The sequence below is a fragment of the Bicyclus anynana genome, chromosome 12 (assembly GCF_947172395.1).
Source record: "Bicyclus anynana chromosome 12, ilBicAnyn1.1, whole genome shotgun sequence".
Taxonomy (NCBI): Eukaryota; Metazoa; Arthropoda; class Insecta; order Lepidoptera; family Nymphalidae; genus Bicyclus; species Bicyclus anynana.
The window spans coordinates 9,644,232-9,665,200 of record NC_069094.1 but is presented as its reverse complement, the minus strand read 5'-3'; the positions used below and the strand labels follow the sequence as shown (position 1 = coordinate 9,665,200).

The following is a 20,969-nucleotide window of genomic DNA, read 5'->3' as shown; positions in this document are numbered from 1 at the left end:
TTCGTTTCAGTTTATTGATAATCAAAACACACTTCTTTACGTAGGTACTAAAAACCGTGTAGTAATTACAAAAAAAACATGTAGTAATCACAAAAAACTATGTAGTAATCACAAAGTAAAAACATTGTTAAATTTCCTAGCATATTAATTACAAATTAGTTCTGGAGGCAAAAGAGAAAACTTATAAGTTCCAGCGCTATACTGTTTGCAACTTTTTTTTTGCGAATTTCTATTAAATTTTTAATTAATATTCTTTTCAATTTCCTCTTAAAAATCCACTTATAAAAGCGCTGAAACACGGCGTCGGTGGCATTGTAAGTAATTATTAATTTACTTGACACTGTTAACGAGGCTAGCTAAAGATTGGATGTTAATCAAGTAAAAATTTTGCTATCATATAAAAATGTTAAGCTTTTGAGTTGAGTTGAGTTTTGTCATCATCATCATCATATCAGCCGATGGCCGTCTTCTACAAGAATAGGTCTTTTTAACATTTTATTAGAAAAAAAACTTTGTCAATTTTTTACGTATTCAGTGCAAGTTAATTTCGATGAATTTTGTTACAGATATAATATACCAACGTCTTAATATTCTTAAATATTTTGTGGCACAAAATAATTAAAAAAAACAATAAATTTTGAGAGTGATAATTATAAGAAGTTTTGATTAAGGTATTAGAAATTGAAAAGTTTGTTTTAGGCAAAAATTAGAAATCATTGAGTAGTTAACTTCATATCTATATCTACTAATGTTATAAAGCTGAAGTTCGTTTGTTTGTATTAGTCGATTTGAAAAATTCTTTCAGTGTTAGATAGCCCATTTGTCGAGGAAGGCCATAGGCTATATTTTATCTCCGTATTCCTGCGGGAACTGGAACCACGCCGGTAAAACCGCGCGGCGTCAGTTAGTCTAAGATAAACTAACGTGGAAAAAAATTGCCAGGTAAGGCTTTAGGCTAACCAAAGTATCCTGGAGAGATTCCTAATGAACTGTAACATACTAAACTTATAGACTAATACGAAGGCAATATTGTGTCCGTAGTTCGTGAACTATCTAGTACTAAACAAAACTTCCTCTTAGCTCCTAGAGAATGTTTGTACCTTCTAACGAAGTCGGTCAGTACAGTTCCAGACACAAGTTTAAACCACTTTCTACTCTATATAAGTACTATTAATTTGTTCTATTAAATATTTCAAGGGTATACAAATTGGAATTTTCAAGTTCGTTTTTTTATCATCGATAACTATGCTCAAATGTACTTAAACACGCATTACTAAATTCTATATTTCCTTACTTGCTTATGTTGCCAATACAGAATTGAATAAAAAAAATCTCTCACCAATGGAAAGCTACGCTATTAGCGAGTAATATAGTCCATATTTTATCCCTGCGTTCTCATGGGAACGGAAACTACACGGATATAACCACGGTGCGTCCGCTACTAATACATACTACAAAAGATTTATAATACATAGCTGTTATATACATTTTATATTAACTTAACTTTGATAAAGAAAAAAAATAAAAGCATATGATAAGCACATTGACCATTAATGATTTCATTCATAAGAGCTCCCGCAGACATACAATTGTAAGTTGGCCGTTTCAATCGTACTCAATCGAGTACAGTAGGTTTAGGATCTCCAACTAAATCGTCCAACTAATAAATTGGACACTGATTGTATAAGAATCCCAATTCCCATTTAATTACACACAATTAAAAACGAAATTGTAAAAGTACGGTATTTAGTCGGCTAACTTACACTTGTATCTATGGGAGCTTTAAAAGCACATTGTAAACTGTAAAGCTGGAATTCAACACGTAGAGTGTGTACTTGTACGAGTATGTACATTGTTGTGTACGAACTTTATTATCCGCACAAAGACAATGTCGTGAACCTAGTTTGTAAACTACCAGGCGCTAAACAAAAGTTCGTCGTACAGAATCAATTGGACTTTCATGAAGTCAAGCGTAAGTCCGTAGCAAGGCGTCGTCTTTTATACCGCTTGTAAGAAGGTAATATGTAGGGATTTAGTTACAGACGTTACTGTATGTGTGTTTTCATTAATACTGCTAAATTATACTACAATATCAGTCAGATTCCAATGGTTATTATGTATCTCGTTGCATTTACGGTTTAAAATGTTGTTATCATAATTTTAAATCCAGATAAGCTTATGGGATGATGATGGGATAGCCATCCCCGGCCCAGACCTACCCTACCACCCGGCTGTTGACTTATATCTAAAAAAAGCTTGATAATTCTACTTTAATAATAAAATCATCAAAAAAAAATCTTTAATTTGTCCACAATGGGAACAAGCAAAGTTAGTTATACCTACAGCTTGAGTTTTACGATGTTTTTTAAAGACTTATGATTGATTTGTTTATTCGTTTTCTTGTTTGTAAGGCTTGTTGGTAACAGAAAAAAATTAACAGCTTCAAATGTTACTTCGCCACTATGGTACACCGCCGAACAATTTGCCCTAGAAGAGTGATTAAAAATGTATTTTTCTTTAAAAACATACTTTTACTAAGCCAATTATTAGTCTAGATACTTTTTTATACATCAAATTATCATCTCTATATACTTTTATACGGGGGTAGGTTATAGGTACCTGGGTTCCCTGTGTCAACGTTGTATGGGCCAATGGGCATTCCCCTTTGTCTCCAATTAAATATTTGGTGAATTGATTAATAAATGTTTTATGAATCACATTACGTAAATTAAACAGTATCACGGCATATAAACGGCTAAACGTATCCAATACAAAAATCCGACGATCATTTTGTAGCAAAAACTCTAATGGACATTTCGCACGGAGAATACCAATGTGGCAGGACTTTGTAAGGTTGAATCGGCAATATTCGAGTCTAACAGGCTCGTGATTAGAGTTCCAAATTACGAAATTAAGTGGTAAATATCTATTCACCCCGCAATAATACCCCAGACTCCTTTTATTATTCGTTTTAGTGATGTCCCCAGAGGTAATTGTTCTACGTAATAGCAGGTCATTGTTCTGGAGTCTATAAACAGATAATATAATTGCTTTATTATTTGAATGAATGATTTATCAAAGAAAATTTTTCTTTAATTACCTGCTAAGACTGGGAAGCCTTTTAAGAGCAGGCACGTGGAAAAGAGAAAGTACCAACTTATTATAACTACGGGTTCAGCTTCTGCGAAGACGAAACAGATGATTATGAGGTTTTTGTATTCCACTTATTTACTGTTGTCTGATATGTTTTTTGTTATTTTTAACAGGTATATAGGTAAACTATGTGTTTACGGGGGTATGTTTTCAATGTTATTTTTCTAGGAATAACGACGACAGAATATTATAAAGAAAAAATTGCATATAGGTTTTGGAAGTAGGGTAGGGGTAGGGTAGGGGTAGTTGAAAGTTTACATCGAGTTTCCCGCGGACGAAGTCGCGGGCGGCTGCTGGTATAAAATATAATACAAAACACTACTAAAAATTTATAAAAAAATACAACCCTCCCGCTGCGGGACGTTTGAGTGCCCAAGCAACCGGTGGTCAGGGCTCTAGAGTGAGGAACCTCCTTACAATACGCGCCGCATCACTGCCTTCTGTATGTGACCCTTGATCCAACAGTTAAGCGAAAACTTCTTAAGATGTTGGTCAAAGCTTTGGAAGTTATTATCAAGAATTAATTTATTAAGAGACGAAAAGAAACACATACTTTGCAATATTAGGATGTTAAAGTTAGGTTGGGTAGTTAGGATTTTAGGCAAATATAGTTTTATTTAAAACGATATCCCTCATTAAACTTTTTCTCTGTGATTTTGTTCACATTATACGGAAGTCACAATAAATAAAGTTGTATAAATTTCATAACTCATCAAACGAGCGAAGGTGTAAGCTCATAAAAAATATCATTTCACAAAAGTTCAATAACTATGTTTGTCGCCAATATTTGACTCGTATGTAGTAGGTACCTACTTTAAAAACACTGTTCCTTTTTTACGACTTCATCGAATTTCAAATTTCTTTCTAAAATGTCATAAAAATCGCAGCAATTCTGATCTCCGACGAAGTTCTCCTTGAAAATGTATTAAAACGATAAACCCTGCTCGGCGTCAAAGTATCTAGGGTATCTACTTTCGAATAGCGTCCGCCATTGAGGTTATTGATGTTGTAGGATGATGAATTGCTGAGAGCGATATTGACGAGAAACTCTTTCAATTTAAAATAAGAACATTTTTGACTAAAAAGAGATAGAATATTAAGCTATTGTTACCGATTTTCATTATGATATTTGCATATACGTGATTTGAGAGACGTGATAGCCCAGTGGATACGTCCTCTGCCTTGAATTCGGAGGGCACAGGTTTGAATTTGGTCCGAGGCATGCATCTCTATCTTTTTAGTTATGTGCATTTTAAGAAATTAAATATCACGTGTCTCCAACGCTGAAGGAAAACATCGTGATGCAACCTGCATACATGACAATTCTCTTAATACTCTACGTGTGTGAAGTCTGCCAAACCGCATTTGGTATATTGAGATAAATTAAATAATTATTAGGAACATACAAACAAATCATGCAGTAACACACACGCACACACATCCAAAGATACATACATACACACTTAATTTCCTTATGATTGTTATAATAACCAGTTTTATCCTAAGTAGGAAGAGCTAGGGACCTGAGATACAGGTTTTTCAAACTTAATTCAGGACCTTCAGCACTATTGACTGTTGTTCAGAGCCTTATTTTAGCAATAAGTATCATTTTCATTTTCAATCGTCACCGAAATCCATATTAGAGCAGCATGGTAAATCTAAGCTCCGTATTCATAAACTGATAATAATGCTTTTAAGTAAGTATTTCACTAAGCTTATTTAACTTTTACCCAAACATTTGTAACGGTATTTATTTCACATTGTCTTTTACATTTTCAATTTCCATTTACACTCAACAACTCTTAGCATACCTCCGCTACGGGGACAGAATTGCCGTTCCAGAGTACACTCCAACAGAATTGGATTATCTCCTTAGTTAACTGCGTGAACTGTCGCTAGCAAGTCACTGGTTAATTGTGGTGTACTGAATCTCAAGAACATTCCCTCTCGTGTTTATTTCACGAAATTTGCTATTGTAATTTCAATTACTTAGTTTTTTTTTATTTAAAGACAAATTAACGTTTCACATTTTCATTACAAGTAAAATCAAATTTTAAAATGGATATAGTTAGTAATTAAGCTATCGAAATTTCTGTTATCCACGAAAAACTGAGGAATCCATGCGAAAACGAACGATTTAATATGAAACTGGAGGATCTTGTGATCCATTGCCTGTAGTGACCGTAGAAATATATGCCTATCATAATAAATATGCCTGTCGTGTAGTGACGCCACCAAAGGTTGCGCCAGAATACCAGCGCTGCAGCAAACGCTGCAGCATTATGCTGAGGCAGTAACCTTTTTAGCTGAAGTAACATTATTATTAGTTTTATTAGTTTTATAAGTTAAAATAAGTGGCATGTACGAAGAGATCGCACACCAGGAAGCCACACTCCGCAGAGTCTTATCCGATGGTGTGCAGTCCCTTTTTAAATTTTTTTTGTATCTGTTTTTTTTCTCAGTTGTATGTACTCAGCTAAATAAAGAATTTTATTTTTATTATTTATTATTATTAATTATATCTATCAATCATCATCAATAAGCAGAAATATATATCAATAACATAATTATATCTTCTTATTTTAAAATTTCACGGTTTCCGTGGATATATCGAGAGCTCAGAGTGCTAATTTATTTAAATAGTTGTCTGAATTAAGCACTTAAGCTACTTTCAGGTCATAAAATCAGATCGGTTCAGACTAAGATCTTAAAGTAATAAATAGTTTAACCAACCTGAGTTTCATATTATGTCATAACAACGCAGAAACATACAACTAAATGATGCAGAATGTTTTCTCTATTGCATTGTGTAGCAATTACATTACATTTAGTCGCTACTAGCTGACGCCGTGCGGTTTCACCCTCGTGGTTCCCGTTCCCGTAGGAATATGGGGATAATATATAATCTATAACCTTCCCCGATAAATGGGCTATCTAACACTGAAAGAATTTTTCAAATCGGACCAGTAGTTCCTAAGTTAAGCGGGTTTAATCAAACAAACAAACAAACTCTTTAGCTTTATAATATTAGTATAGATTAGATTTATGTAATTTAGGTATAGCTATAATAATTCAGTAGGTAACAAAGCTGCTTGAAGTACCTACTCGTAATACCTGAATATTAAATCGTGCAAATTTCTGAACAACTTCAAACTGCACTGTGGTTTAAATGCAATATTAACCGATTCTCAATCACGAGAGACCAGAATTACCTATGAGATATTATACCCAAAACTAACAATCATACGTAACTATAAATTTACGAACTGACCATTTGAAATTGCATATTATACGACTGGATAGCACTGTTATGGTTGAAAGTGGTTATAAAACATACATCCATGTCGTAAATGATAAAGGTAAGGGTAAAGGTTTGTCACGTAGAGGACTAAGGGTTAATGTACACTGCCGCAGAATGGAATAGAACGAAAGCGTAAATTTCGCGAATAAATTCGCGGGAAAACTCGAGAATTACGTAAAATAACTAAATAATGTCATTTCAGGAAAAATGTTTTGTCGTAGTACGTCAAAGTAATTCATAAACAACGACTTACGAGTAAATATTAGTTATTATATTACAGTATTAGAATTTGATTCCAGATATATAACACGATCTTCATTTCATCGAACCTATCGAATCGATAAACATCTTTCAGAAGTCGTTTGAAAAAAGATGTCATCTAAAAGTTGGATGAGCTTTAGACACTTCGTATATTAAAATTTCTTCTGCAAACGCTCAATATATTCAGAATGTTGAAATGCAAACCGAAACGCACGTATGGACAGATTACAAGGGGATTTTAATATACCCAAGTGTCAGAGTTTTCACAGAGTATATCCAATACCGAAGGTATTCATATTTGACGTCTCTTTGATTTCCATATTGAAAATCCGTGGAAACTCACATAAAGAATGTGGATGAAATACGGTTGTGGTATGTTTATTAATATAAATATTTTCCTTTGAAGCCTATACTACAAACGCATGTAATTACTTTATTTATAAATTATTTAAAAACAAGTATTTCTGTAGATATACCTGAGATTATATACATATGATTTGACACATTCTACGAATTTAGAGAAACTAAAATTATGTAATACATCATTAAACAATTTATTTTTAAAAAATTAATAGTGAATAATTTGTAAAATTTTTGCTTTTTTTAAGAAACAGTAAAAAATAGAGTATTATTTATTATTGACGTTTATTTTGCTATGACTACTTTAATCATAAAAGACTATAAATAAATTACTATAGAATTTTTACAGGCAGGTTATTCTTGCAACGACATTATATTATACCTACGGCTACGGTTATCGCTGTTATCGTTTTACGTAGGTTTATTGACCATAAACTGAAAAGTAATACTTTTCCCCCAAGAACTTAAATATGCTATTTAATTCCCGATACAATACAATGAAGTTTTGAGCAAAGCGAGTGAAAACAAAAAAAATAATAACCGCTAAGATGCTACAATGTCGTAATTTTTGAGCAAAATAATTGAAACATATCATTCGATGTGAGACAACCTTTAGAACATAACGCCAGAAGGCAATTTCCTTACATTAATTATGCCGCTGATGAAGATCCTCCAGACCTATGCGACGACCCGCTCGTTTATTTGCCCCGTCAGGCAGTCTGTCTACCGTTAACGAAATATTAGTGCCAGTCTAGAATACCTGACGACTAATATTTAGTTAGCTACTGGAACTGTAAGTAACTGGACACTTTTTCTCGACTAGGGAGTAAGTTTACAAAGGAGATGGTTCAAAATTGTATGGAGCTCAGGATCAGTCATTGTACCCTGGCCAAAATAAAAGAAAATACATTGTTTAACTATTTTCCATTATACAAATTTTCGAATTTACTTTCTTTCGAAATAATATTCATTCTCTCCCAAGAAATGCTACACTAATATGGGTAATAATGGCGGATTGATGACGTTTTCAACGCAGTAGTCGTTTTTATGTTTGCTGTTAAATGTTATGTCATAGTTGCTTTAAGAGCGCCATCTTGACATAACTCAAAAAGTTGGGTTTTAATTTTATTTATTTCTTTCTATTTAACTAAATACTTTATTCAATTAATAGATTTTAATTAAAAAATCCTTTTATTTTTTAAATTTTAATGATACGGGGTACAAGAGTGGATCTAAACTGGATCATCTTCTTTGTCTAATAGTTATACTATGTCATGAGCGAGAAAGGAACATTTATTTTTAAATGTGGGGCCTTTTTCTAGGTAATGCAGCACATGTTGTCTTGAAGTCTACCAACTGATGTAAGGATTGTGGTATGAAGGACTTGTAAATGTACGAATATTTAAATATTGATAGCTTCTTTCATTATTTAATTCTAAAAAAATAGTATTATTGTCAAACTCTTAGCAAGAGCCTCTTGTTTTTTATTATTATTAGAATGGTTGTGGTAAAAATTTATTTCAGATTTTAGGAAATCCTACTTCCTACCAATATTATATGTAAGAAGTAGGATTTTGCGTATAATATTACAGTATATGTAATATTATACGCGAAAGTTTGTATGGATGTTTGGATGTTTGTTACTCTTTAACGCAGCAACTACTGAACCGATTTGACTGAAATTTGAAACGAAGATAGATAATACCCTGGATTAACACATAACACATACATTTCATCCCGGAAAAAACAATGGTTCCCACGGTTTTATTTGTGAAAAAATTTGTGAAAAAATCGGAATTTTGAGTGAATTCCACGCGGACGAAGTCACGGGCGTCTGCTAGAATAAAATAATATAAAAAATCTCGAAATTCTTCTCAACTTTTATTTTACGTACACTAATTAGTTAATTACATCGATTCCGTTTTCCCGTAATTCTCTGCTTGTCTCAATTTGACAAGGTATCAGTAATTAACTTAGCGATGGCAGGCTGTAATTAAAATCACGAAAAATTTTATTATCAATATATTGAATACGAAGGTAACCCAATTTTTTTTTTATAAAATAATTGCTGGCATGTCTTTTTAAAGTAAACATTATCTCCACTCTAATCAAGGGTCTTCGCTCGCAGTCAAAATTTTCCTGTCTGTCATTATTTTACAAGGTATATTTCGGAGAGTGAGCGGTTTCTCCTCATTTTCTTACCACCATTTTATTAAAGAATCTTTACAGGTGGTAGTGGTGGTGGTAGGTGGTAGAATATTTGCAAATAGTCAACTGACGTTTCAAAAGTGTGTGTAAACTGAGCTTACGTGAAATACTCGTAAATGTGTTTTGAATTTTTGAAAGATGTCTCGGATATCAGCACCACTATTATCCTTTGGACACTTACGAAGAGGTAAAGTTCCTCATTTGTTGCACTATAAAGATATCCAGCTTCAAGTCGAGAGTAAAGGCTTTATCAAGGCATTATAGGGTGCATCCTCTGTTATAAGGCGTGATTGCAGCTAGCGTTCATCATTAAAAAAAAATACTTTGTTCGGTTCAATAGTTACTCTCGGTAACAGATTTTTATAATAGAGGATAGAGGGAAAAATTAACAAAAACTACATTTTTTACAATGCACATAACTGAAATAAAAAAAATAAGGTTAACAGACGATGCCGTGTAGAAACCGTAACGGGTGTGGATTTTCATCCTCTTCCTAACAAGTTAGCCCGATTCCATCTTAGATTGCATCATCACCATCAGATGAGATTGTAGTCAAGGGCTAACTTGTAAAGAATAAAAAAAAGACAAACGCTTGCTTATTATTCATACTGGTATACAAAAGTGGATTAAAAATGTTTTTTTATATAATCCTGGATTTTAAATATGATAAGCTTACGGTTAAGTAATGAGATACGTTTAAAATGGAACGTACTCGGACTGCTTTTAGCTTATGAAACTGCTGTCTAAATTAATAAGTACATTTGAATGCAAACCATGGAAATAGGTGGATTCAGTGTAGTTTCATTATGCTGATGTAGTTTAGAAAGTTAGGTAAGGTTCATAATGGATTTACATTTACATTTGGGCACTTTATTATTTTTTATTTGGAACTGGTTTTGCGGGTTTGATAATACTAATCATATTATTATAGATACATTATAACTGAGCTCTACATATATTTTCGCACCTACATGAATTGTTTAACAGTGCCTGGTGGATTAAATCCTATCTGAAATAAACGACTACAAGCCGAATAATAATTATAATAGCCAATTGTTAATTTGCTATTCTTTTATACAGCTGTATAAGATGTTATTATAATTATTTTAAGTTTGATTTTATGTGTACGATCCCTAGTAATTAATAATAATTTTTAGTAAGTTAGGTATAGAGGACGTAATGACGTACATATCACCTATCATAATTATTATTACTATTAAACGGAAAAATTACTTTCTAAAAAAAACACAAAATTGATAGAAATCGTTTGAAAACTTACTGTTAAAGAATTTTTTTTTAAATCACTCTACTTTCTCTCCCTCTGAACATAAATAGCTCGTAGTAAACCGGTAAACTTGAACTTAGAGTTGTAAAATATAATTTCTTTAATCCAGTATGTCGTTATACTACGAATAAACATGAATATTCAAGTAATGCTGTAGATCTTGTAATTAACCGACATAAACTACATCATCCATATTTCATGAATATAACAATGAAATGCTTGCAACAATTTGTCTCGTTACTGGAATAACATGTAATATGTGTAAATATTAACTAAGCTCATCTTGTATGACTGTCGTAATCTCAAGGAAATGTTGGTTTTGGGTAATTAACCGCAACTTCAAGAATATGATGTGCAAGAAAAGTGGAGCTTTGGGCTTCCTCTGCATCACCGTATTCCTTATTGGAGAGAATCAGTTATACCGATAGTAATATAGGCATATGACGCCTTACACCTGTACCTCAGGTATAAGGCCTCATATTCAGATGCCTTTAGTAAGAATTTCTTAATTTTGTGACCAGTTTAACAGTCATTGTATCGTGTTGGGGATTAACTGAGTTGCGTATACCAATTCTCGTGTCTTGTATTTCGTGCGTTTACAGCTAATAGTCTAGTAATATTAGGTTTTAATGGGGAAATATTCCTAGTGAGCTGAATTTTTGTATACACCTCTATTACGGTATTATTATGAAGATATGAAATCAATCCCTTTCCCTAGATTGGAGTTTAAAATGCCTAAAATTACTGGACTATAATAGGTATATAAAGATACCACATTACGTATAACTTTACGACTTAATATTATGATCAAGAATTGAGGGACCCACAGTTAAATATTAATGTCGAAACACCAAAATTACATGAAATAATGTCGACCTGTGAGGATGGTCAAAATCGAATGCGAAATATATCAACGACAAATATACAGTTTTTATAAAATATTTGTATTTTTAGGTTTTCAAGATTATTATTTTTTAATTTTGTACCTATTTGTAAATGACTCTTATTTTATAGCGTTAATATACAAGTATTGCAGACACGTAAGATATAAGTTGGTATGTAACGTGTGTGTGTACCTTCGTAGAATGATGATCATGAATAGTTTGTTTAAAATAACGGTTGTTAGCTTACCATTTGGACACGTGAAGAGGTTGCTCTGTAAAAAAAAGAAAACATAAGTCATTAGTTTCCATACACGTACTCACAAATAAGAAGATTATGCAAATTCTCAATGGCTTAAGACAGTGCAATTTATCATTTCGGAAGAGAAACTTGTCACAAGCAATTATGTGCCGCGAAGCACCATTTTCTCCTAACACCCATGAAATATATACTCATATATATTCATAACCATTTTTTAACAAATATCTTACTGTAAAAATCAATATTGACTATAAAAACTAAAACAATTAGAGACCTTCTTAGGCAAAATTTTGGCTGACTTCATTCGTGCGTTCAGCGTTCGTGGTTAGGTACTTGTAACTACTTGTTTTGTATAGCTGAAGTGGCAATGAGCAGGGAATATAGTTCGAAGTGCCGATGGACGTTGCTGTCCCAAGGTGTTGGAATAGCGATTAGTTGGACTGGTGGCAAGAATACTGGCTGCAATTTCAGCGCTGGTTGCGCAAAATGAACCAGCACTTCTATCACCAGTCGTCAATTCAATAAAATTATGAGCTAATTAAAAAATATAAAACCCTACACGGAATATTATTAAGAGTAGAAGCCTTTAAGGTTACTAAATGCATCAAAGGTTTCAGATGTTCTGCTTTAAGTCAGCACAGGAATTTGACCCGGTCAGTACGTTTAACTGAGATCCATTCAACAAATATTGTAGAAGGCAAAAGAATTCGTCAGTCAATTGGAGCAGCTTGCCAAAGAGGGAAAGTGAGACCGAGGACACCGGCACCACCCGTGACCGCATTTAGATACGTTTCAGACTAATAAATGTTTTATGACACGGAACAGAGCAATTTATATATCGTGTAATAAATAATAGCATATTGTTTTATAACAGCTAATATAAATTATTATCATAAGTCTCTTAGTTAGTCTCATAGCCGAGCTAGTTTAAATCTATATTATAAAATTAAACAACCTCCTTTTGACGGCCTCCTGGTCCTGGTCCTGGGTCCTAGGTCCTGGGTTCAATCCCCGGCTGGGTCGATTGAGGTTTTCTTAATTGGTCCAGGTCTAGCTGTGGGAGGGTTCGGCCGTGGCTGGTTACCACCCTACCGACAAAGACGTACTGCCAAGCAATTTAGCGTTCCGGTACGATGTCGTGTAGAAACCGAAAGGAGTGTGGATTTTCATCCTCCTCCTAACAAGTTAGCCCGCTTCCATCTTAGATTATATCATCACTTACCATCAGGTGAGATTGTAGTCAAGGACTAACTTGTAAAGAATAAAAAAAAAACAATACCTACCTACACCGTCAAGTGTGTTGCTAAGCGCAAAACAGCTCGACCTTATTTTTTTTGTTTCTCATATTTTCGTTAATGCACATTGAAAGTTCTTATGGACTGTATCTTTCGGGTGCAACCGAGATCGTGTGTCAAAAATTCCACGTCTGACATCTAGGACCACGACGTCGACCATTTCGACTTATTTTAAGATAAATTCAATAGTAGATTGCAGTTGAGAAATGGACGATGTTGATATAGCTCCATGTCTTAGAGAGCAAATAAAACCGTTATTAATATTAGTATTGATAAAGTTTTCGTCTAGCCGGTCTCCATAAACTAGTAATTGATTTGTATAGTTACAGATGCTAGACTAGTCTGACGTCTCATTTAATTTGTCTAGCTTTAGCTGCAAAATATATATGTCTAACTTATTAAAAGGCTACTAAAACACTGTTATAAATGCAACGTTGGAAGATCACCACCTATGATAGCTTTTACCTTAATCAAACAGTGTTGAAAGTGGCCACTACGGACCCAACTGTTTGTCTAACAAGTTAAATTTAACAAGTTATATTACGTACGTACTCCGCCATTTGCATCTACCGCAATAGGATGAAAGTTGTTTAGATTCTGATCTGTTATGATGGTTACACGTACCGTTTAGAATAAACAATGAACGAATGATATAATCACCTTGTTCACGTTTTAAATATTTTTTTTTGATTCATCAACAATAAAGTCTAATAAGATAGATAAGAGAAATCAAGTGATATTTAAGATAATTAAAATGTTCGATTTTGTTTATTTAAAAATCGAATTTAAAAAATCAACGCAACTTTATATACTTACAGTAAGACGTAAATCAAAACCCAGGATCCGTGGTAGTTAAGTGTGTTACCAGTTACCGACGCTCAGAAATTTTTATTACGTGGTAACCCAGTTAGATACCAGAAACAAAATTTTTCGTAAGTAAAAAAAGTTGAGTGTCTCATCAAGATGAAGCTACTCACGGAAAGTTAACTTAATAGTAATCAATTGTAAAAATGTTCGACGGATCCTGGGCAATCAAGTCGGAGGGTAGCAATATTTTCTATTTTAGAAAGTTTCAAGTGCATGCCATGAAAATTACTTGAGAGTAACCTATTATAAGTAGAGATTATAATTATTACTTGTCTTTAATGGTTATACTTATATTCTTAAAGAGTTACTTAATTTAAAGAGATAATATTTTAGTCCTCATTTTTCAATTAATTAATTGTAATTAAACAATTAGTATTTAAAACTACATATTTATAAGATACATCTACATAATTATAATATGTAATTGGATTAGGAAAGATAGTTTAACTTGTTTCCTGTAAAACACCTGTCTAAGGAAATACACTATTATTAGATTTAGCAATAAATCTTAACAAAAAACAATGTGTGTAATTTTTAACAACCTTCCGCGTATTATGAATACCGTCTTCAACAGTTTGAATTATGGACGAAAAAATCTACAGTTATTTAGTTTTTTGCACGATTCTCTAGAATGTCCTAAAAATAAATTAGGCGTATTTAATTACAAGGATAATAATGCTCTCTGGCACTTAAACAGTAACTTTCATTGCAATAATTATTCACAGCAAATAAAACTGATGGTTTTAATTTGATTGTTTACCTCAGGTATTTCATTAAAAGCACAGGTAGGCTTTCACTTTGTTAAGTTATAAATTTACGATTAACTACGAGGTGTTGAATGTGGATGTTTAGTTAATTAATTTTAATTTTAACCCTATTGTTAGATGAGTTTTCAGTAGAATCAGTTTTAGCAATACGATTACCAGAAGATTGTTAAGTTCTACCTATTGTCATCTATTATTGTTCCGATAGTTGTTTCAATCAATGGTTTTGTAGCGAAAAGCTTTGACCAATTAAGACCACATTAAGAAGCTTTCGCTGAACTGCTGGATCAAGGGTCGGATACAGAAGGTAGTGATTCTTGAAACACTTGTTACGTATGCGTGTTTTTATGATTCTTACTATCCCGCGAACACTCTTTAGTTTAGCTAGATAAAAAGTAGCCTCTATGCTCTTCCAGGTTGTAAAATATACAGCCATATTCTTTAATCAAAATCTATATCTATACTAATATTACAAAGAGGTAAAGTTTGTGGTATTGTATCGGGTAATATCTTTATCTAAAACTGATTTTGAAAATACTTTTACCACTAGAAAGTCACGTTATTTGAGAGTGGCATAGGTAATATTTTAACACCGTATTCTCACTGGAACGGGAACTATGCAGGGTGTTGGCTAGTTATCTAAATAATATGTTCAATAGTCTTTGCGTAAAAGTGTAAACAAACTTGATATTTTTTTTTTAAATAAATATATAAATATACTTAAACAGTACACATCACTATCTAGCCCCAAAGTAAGCATACAGAGTAGCTTGTGTTATGGGTGCTAAGATAGTTGATATTATAATATTATATACAATTATATACTACATATAAATACTTATAAAATGTATAAATACACACAGACACTGGAAAACACCCATGCTCATCACACAAATATTTTCCATTTGTGGGAATCGAACCCACGGCCGTGGATGCAGAAGGCAGGGTCGCTACCCACTGCGCCACGCGGCCGTCAAAATACGACAAAATAAAATATTACGAGTATAACCTCTATCACAAAATTAGGTCATAATTGCAATATGTAAAAAAATAGTAGAAAAATTATTGGCACGAGTAATTTACGAATTGAGATCTCCTTACCGCGAGTACTCTTTAGTTTAGCTAGATAAAAAGTAGCCTCTATGCTCTTCCAGGTTGTAAAATATACAGCCATATTCTTTAATCAAAATCTATATCTATACTAATATTACAAAGAGGTAAAGTTTGTGGTATTGTATCGGGTAATATCTTTATCTAAAACTGATTTTGAAAATACTTTTACCACTAGAAAGTCACGTTATTTGAGAGTGGCATAGGTAATATTTTAACACCGTATTCTCACTGGAACGGGAACTATGCAGGGTGTTGGCTAGTTATCTAAATAATATGTTCAATAGTCTTTGCGTAAAAGTGTAAACAAACTTGATATTTTTTTTTTAAATAAATATATAAATATACTTAAACAGTACACATCACTATCTAGCCCCAAAGTAAGCATACAGAGTAGCTTGTGTTATGGGTGCTAAGATAGTTGATATTATAATATTATATACAATTATATACTACATATAAATACTTATAAAATGTATAAATACACACAGACACTGGAAAACACCCATGCTCATCACACAAATATTTTCCATTTGTGGGAATCGAACCCACGGCCGTGGATGCAGAAGGCAGGGTCGCTACCCACTGCGCCACGCGGCCGTCAAAATACGACAAAATAAAATATTACGAGTATAACCTCTATCACAAAATTAGGTCATAATTGCAATATGTAAAAAAATAGTAGAAAAATTATTGGCACGAGTAATTTACGAATTGAGATCTCCTTTCGGGGGGTTGTTAAAAATTGGCACAGGTATGTAGTTGCCAATGCGATCACTTTGTCCAATTTGCCCACCTTGCCGACTTTTTCCAATGCAATGCACGACATCAGGCGAACGAAACGAAATTTTGAGGTTATAGTGTGTATTATACATATTATAACCATCTATCTCAAAATATAATGTGTATTATATACATTATAACTATCTATCTCAAAATTAGGTCAAAATTGCAATATGTAAAAAAAATAGTAGAAAAATTATTGGTACGAATAATTTACCTCTCCTTTTGGGAGGTTGTTAAAAATTGGCACAGGTATGTAGTTGCCAATGCGATCACTTTGTCCAATTTGCCCACCTTGCCGACTTTTTCCAATGCAATGCACGACATCAGGCGAACGTCGCTACTCGCTACTACGGGGTCGGAATAAAGTAATATTTTTCAATTTAGCGCGGCAACAGCCCGGCATCCATTGTAGCTCTATTGAATTACGTGTTTTACATTTTACACATCCGCAAAATGGATTTATTTTGCCGATGCTACACGGATGTGATAATTAGTTTTCGTTAAACAATAGTTGGAAACGAAGTTAATCACAAACATTGTGATATGTTGTTTTTTTTTTAATTATGTGGAGATCCCCCTACACGCGGCCCCCGGGTAGTGCTAATTGAGTGGCATTTCCGGTGGTAGGCTTCGACCGCGGCTTAGGTTACCACCCTATACGCAAAGTCGCGCCTCAAAATGACTGGTCGTGTCATTTGACATGGTTAGTCGTGTTTCGTCGCGTTGCTCACAGAAGCCGTTTCAGGGGAGGTGGGCCTAAGCCCTCGTATAACTACCATCCTCCCCTCCCTAATCACTCTAAAAAATATTCAAGTCAAGAGTGAATAGGCATCTTCTAGGCAAGCGCGTTCCACCATAGGCTGCATCATAGCTGCATGTGCTTAATCACACCTGATTCCAGCTGATCACATGCTTATTCAAAATTAAAAAAAAATATATTTTTCTGTTTTTAATGTGTCCTAGCATAGTTACCGTAAGCACCACAGTACGGGCGATTTTGTTCACTTATTTCAGTTATTTTGATTTTAACTTATTATTATAATATACAATATTTAATTTATACATAATTATTATTATTATTATGTTTGTTTTACACTGGGTTTTTACCTTTAAATAAACTATTTTTATTATCATTAACACAAAATTACTGAATCAACTTTCATTAAATAGGACTAATCTGGAGGTATACTTGCTCTTTCTATCAAAGAAATAATTTTGAAAATTGGTTAATAAATGACAAAGTTATGAGGTTACAAACTTTTAAAAAAATAATAAAACAATACATACGTGCCGAATTGAGAACCTCCTTCTTTTATTGAAGTCGGTTAAATATGTTCCAGAGTATGATCTTCATTACGAGGAGCTTATTAAAGACATGGAACCCACTTCTTGTTACTCAAGATTAATGGAAACTATGAAACCCAACATGTTAAATTTAACAAACTTCCTGATGCTCAACGGAGATGAAAAATATGAATATTAGGGTAGGTACATAAATTTAGCGGCAATTAACTGTTTCAGAGTTTAAAAAATAAAGTATTTTGTTTTTTTAAGGACTGTAGGCGATCTTTACAATCACAACTAAAGTTTAAGATTTTCAATATTTTTTTCATGGTAACATTTTTAATTAGAAAAATAAACACTTTTTCTTAATTTATTAGTTATTAAAACATAGAATACGTAGAATATATTAACGGCATCTGGAACGAAAAGTTTTAATTTATACATTACCTACAATAATAGCTTAGGCTATTTAACTCAAAACAAACTTTAGCTTTTCGTCAAAGTTATATCTTCTAATGATAATTTTCATTGCTTTATTATTCAAAGTTACGAAGCGATTATATTAGCCGTAAATCTAACAACTCTTTACAGAACTTTTTTGGAGTTTCATTTAAAGGCTCACTAATTACTTAACGTCTATTGTCTATTGTTTTATCAATATTTATACAATGGATGATCCTTTTATTAGTTCTTAGGATCGGTTGAGAAGTCGGCTTAAGAAAAGCCTGAAGATTAAGCGTATTATAGTTATTCGTTGAGCGAATGAGAGTCTTAAATAAGCAGAATAAGGTTAAGTAGATACAAGTTGTTTCGGTTGTTACAGAAGTTCGACAACAAAGAGGTCGTTCGCCTTAGTGCGAAAGTTTTGTTTTGTACAAATACGAACTACTTTTTGCGATAGTTGTTTTGTATTTTACCATAAAATTAGTATTACTAATATTAGACTACTACGAGTAACTACTTGATTATATAATGATTTATGCAAATTTGCAATTGCACGTTGTAGAGTCAACATCTCCTGAGGATGCTCCGGTTTCGGGATAGAGAGAGTATTTATTTACCTGGGTGACGTCGTCACATGGGTTCGTCGACTTTTCGCGGATGATAGCAAAATAAATAAATCATTACATAATCATGATGAACTTCCGCAAAGTAACGCCAGCTTCTATCCAATATTTAACTACTTGATGTTCAAAAAGTCAAAAAAGTTAATAAATGCTATGTTGATAGCGCTTACGGGATATCACACTTTTTGGTACATCTTTGCGGGTAATTGTATCTAGCCTATCATGCCTATCCTTGCCTGTATCTAGCGCATCACTTAATCAGGTTAAAATCACATACTAATCTCTAAATTGACCCCACCTGAGCATCGTACCCTCAACCTTTTTTTTTAATTCTTTACAAGTTAGCCCTTCACTACAATCTCACCTGATGGTGAGTGATGATGTAAGAATAATCTAAGATGGTAGCGGGCTAACTTGTTGAGAGTGGAAGGACATCCACACCCCTTTCGGGTTCTACACGACATCGTACCGGAACGCTAAATCGCTTGGCAGTACGTCTTTGCCGGTAGAGTGGTAACTAGCCTTTAAGTTCAACGGTGCTAGAGTAGTCAATAATTATAAGTTTTGCCATTAATTTTTTAACGTAGCGTCCAAATTAAACATCAATCTAATTTGTCAAACTTCCTAGTAGCTTCGGCAAAGACATGGTAGGTTGGTACTTGGCAAGGTATAGTATGTGATAAAATCCGGTATATGTCAAAGCGACGACTGAGATTTTGTTTGACAAACAGGCTTACAAACCTTCAAATTTATTTGAGAGATACGCAGCCGATTCAATTTTCCAGCAAACACGAAAACAAGTAAATGTTTGACAAACTCTTCAAAAAACTGTATGAGTAGATTACATATTTAAATTGAGAGGAAATTGACGCATTTCAGACTTCAAATGTTCAAAACTTTGTAATAGAAGATCTTTTCCAGATCAACTCCGAATACCGATCAAATGTAATTGGAAAATTTAAGTGACAATTCCCTGGTAAAAATTCCGGTATTATTAAACACATACGAAAACTTTGAATTTAAATTTTCCGAAACATCATCATCTCTTTGACCTTATCCCACTTCAGTAAAATTAAAATCATCGGCAAAATATGTCAATTACTTTCATTATTTTTTTTATTCTCTAGTTAGCCATTGACTACTGTCTCACTTGATGTTGCGTGATGATGCAATATAAGATGGAAGCGGGCTAACTTGTTAGGAGTAGGATGATATCCACACTCATTTCGGTTTCTACGACATCGTACTGGAACGCTAAATCGTTTGGCGGTACGTCTTTGTCGGTAGGGTGGTAACTAGCCACTGCTGAAGCCTCTCACCAGCAAGAACTGGACCAATTAAGAAAACGGCCCATCCGGGGATTGAACCCAGGACCTCCGTTGTAAATGCACCGCGCATAGCACTGCGCCACGGAGGCCGTCATACCCTACTTTTACCCTACCCCTAGGATTTAGGGGTTTGAAAAATAGACGGATACCGGATAAGCACAAAAAATTTCATCAAAATCGGTCAAGCCGTTTCGGAGGAGTATGGCAACGAAAACTGTGACACGAGAATTTTATATATTAGATATGGCAAATATTCTTTTTTTTTTTTAAAGAAAGCACATTTAGTTGAGAGAGTCCTCATTAAATAAAGAAATATGCAACACATTTTACAAAGTATGTGTAGAAGTGACACAAAGCTTCTTACCTCTGAGAATGAAGGCGCGGCGAGTAACAGGAGCACGACGACACTCAGTGCCGCCCGACACCTAATCAGCATCGTAAATCTGCAACCAAACATAATATATCCTCTTAGTATTCGTAGGGAAACTTGGTGAAATAAAATGTTTCAATCATACTAGCTGACACCGCGCGGTTTTATCCGCGTGGTTCCTGTTCCCGTAGGAATAAAGGCATAATATATAGCCTATAGCCTTCCTTGATAAATGGGCTATCTTACACTAAAAGAATTTTTCAAATCGGACAAGGTAAAGTTTGTGGTATTGTAGGTCGAAGAGCCGTGATAGCCCAATGGATATGACATCTGCCTCCGTTTCCGGAGGGTGTGCGTTCGAATCCGGCCCTGGGCATGCAGCTTCAA

General features: G+C 33.7%; 1 protein-coding gene across 2 annotated transcripts in view; it reads right to left on the bottom strand.

Moving 5' to 3' along the window:
- LOC112049762 (uncharacterized) overlaps window positions 1-20,969 on the bottom strand; it is a 105,991-nt gene that overhangs the window by 31,595 nt on the left and 53,427 nt on the right. For both annotated transcript variants that reach the window (XM_024087791.2, XM_024087792.2), the window contains exons 2-3: window positions 20,577-20,655; window positions 11,700-11,724 (exon numbers count right to left, since the gene is read on the bottom strand). In XM_024087791.2, coding sequence (XP_023943559.2) covers window positions 11,700-11,724; window positions 20,577-20,648 — 97 coding nt within the window. In that variant the 5' untranslated portion in view covers window positions 20,649-20,655. The remainder of the gene's footprint in view (window positions 1-11,699; window positions 11,725-20,576; window positions 20,656-20,969) is intronic.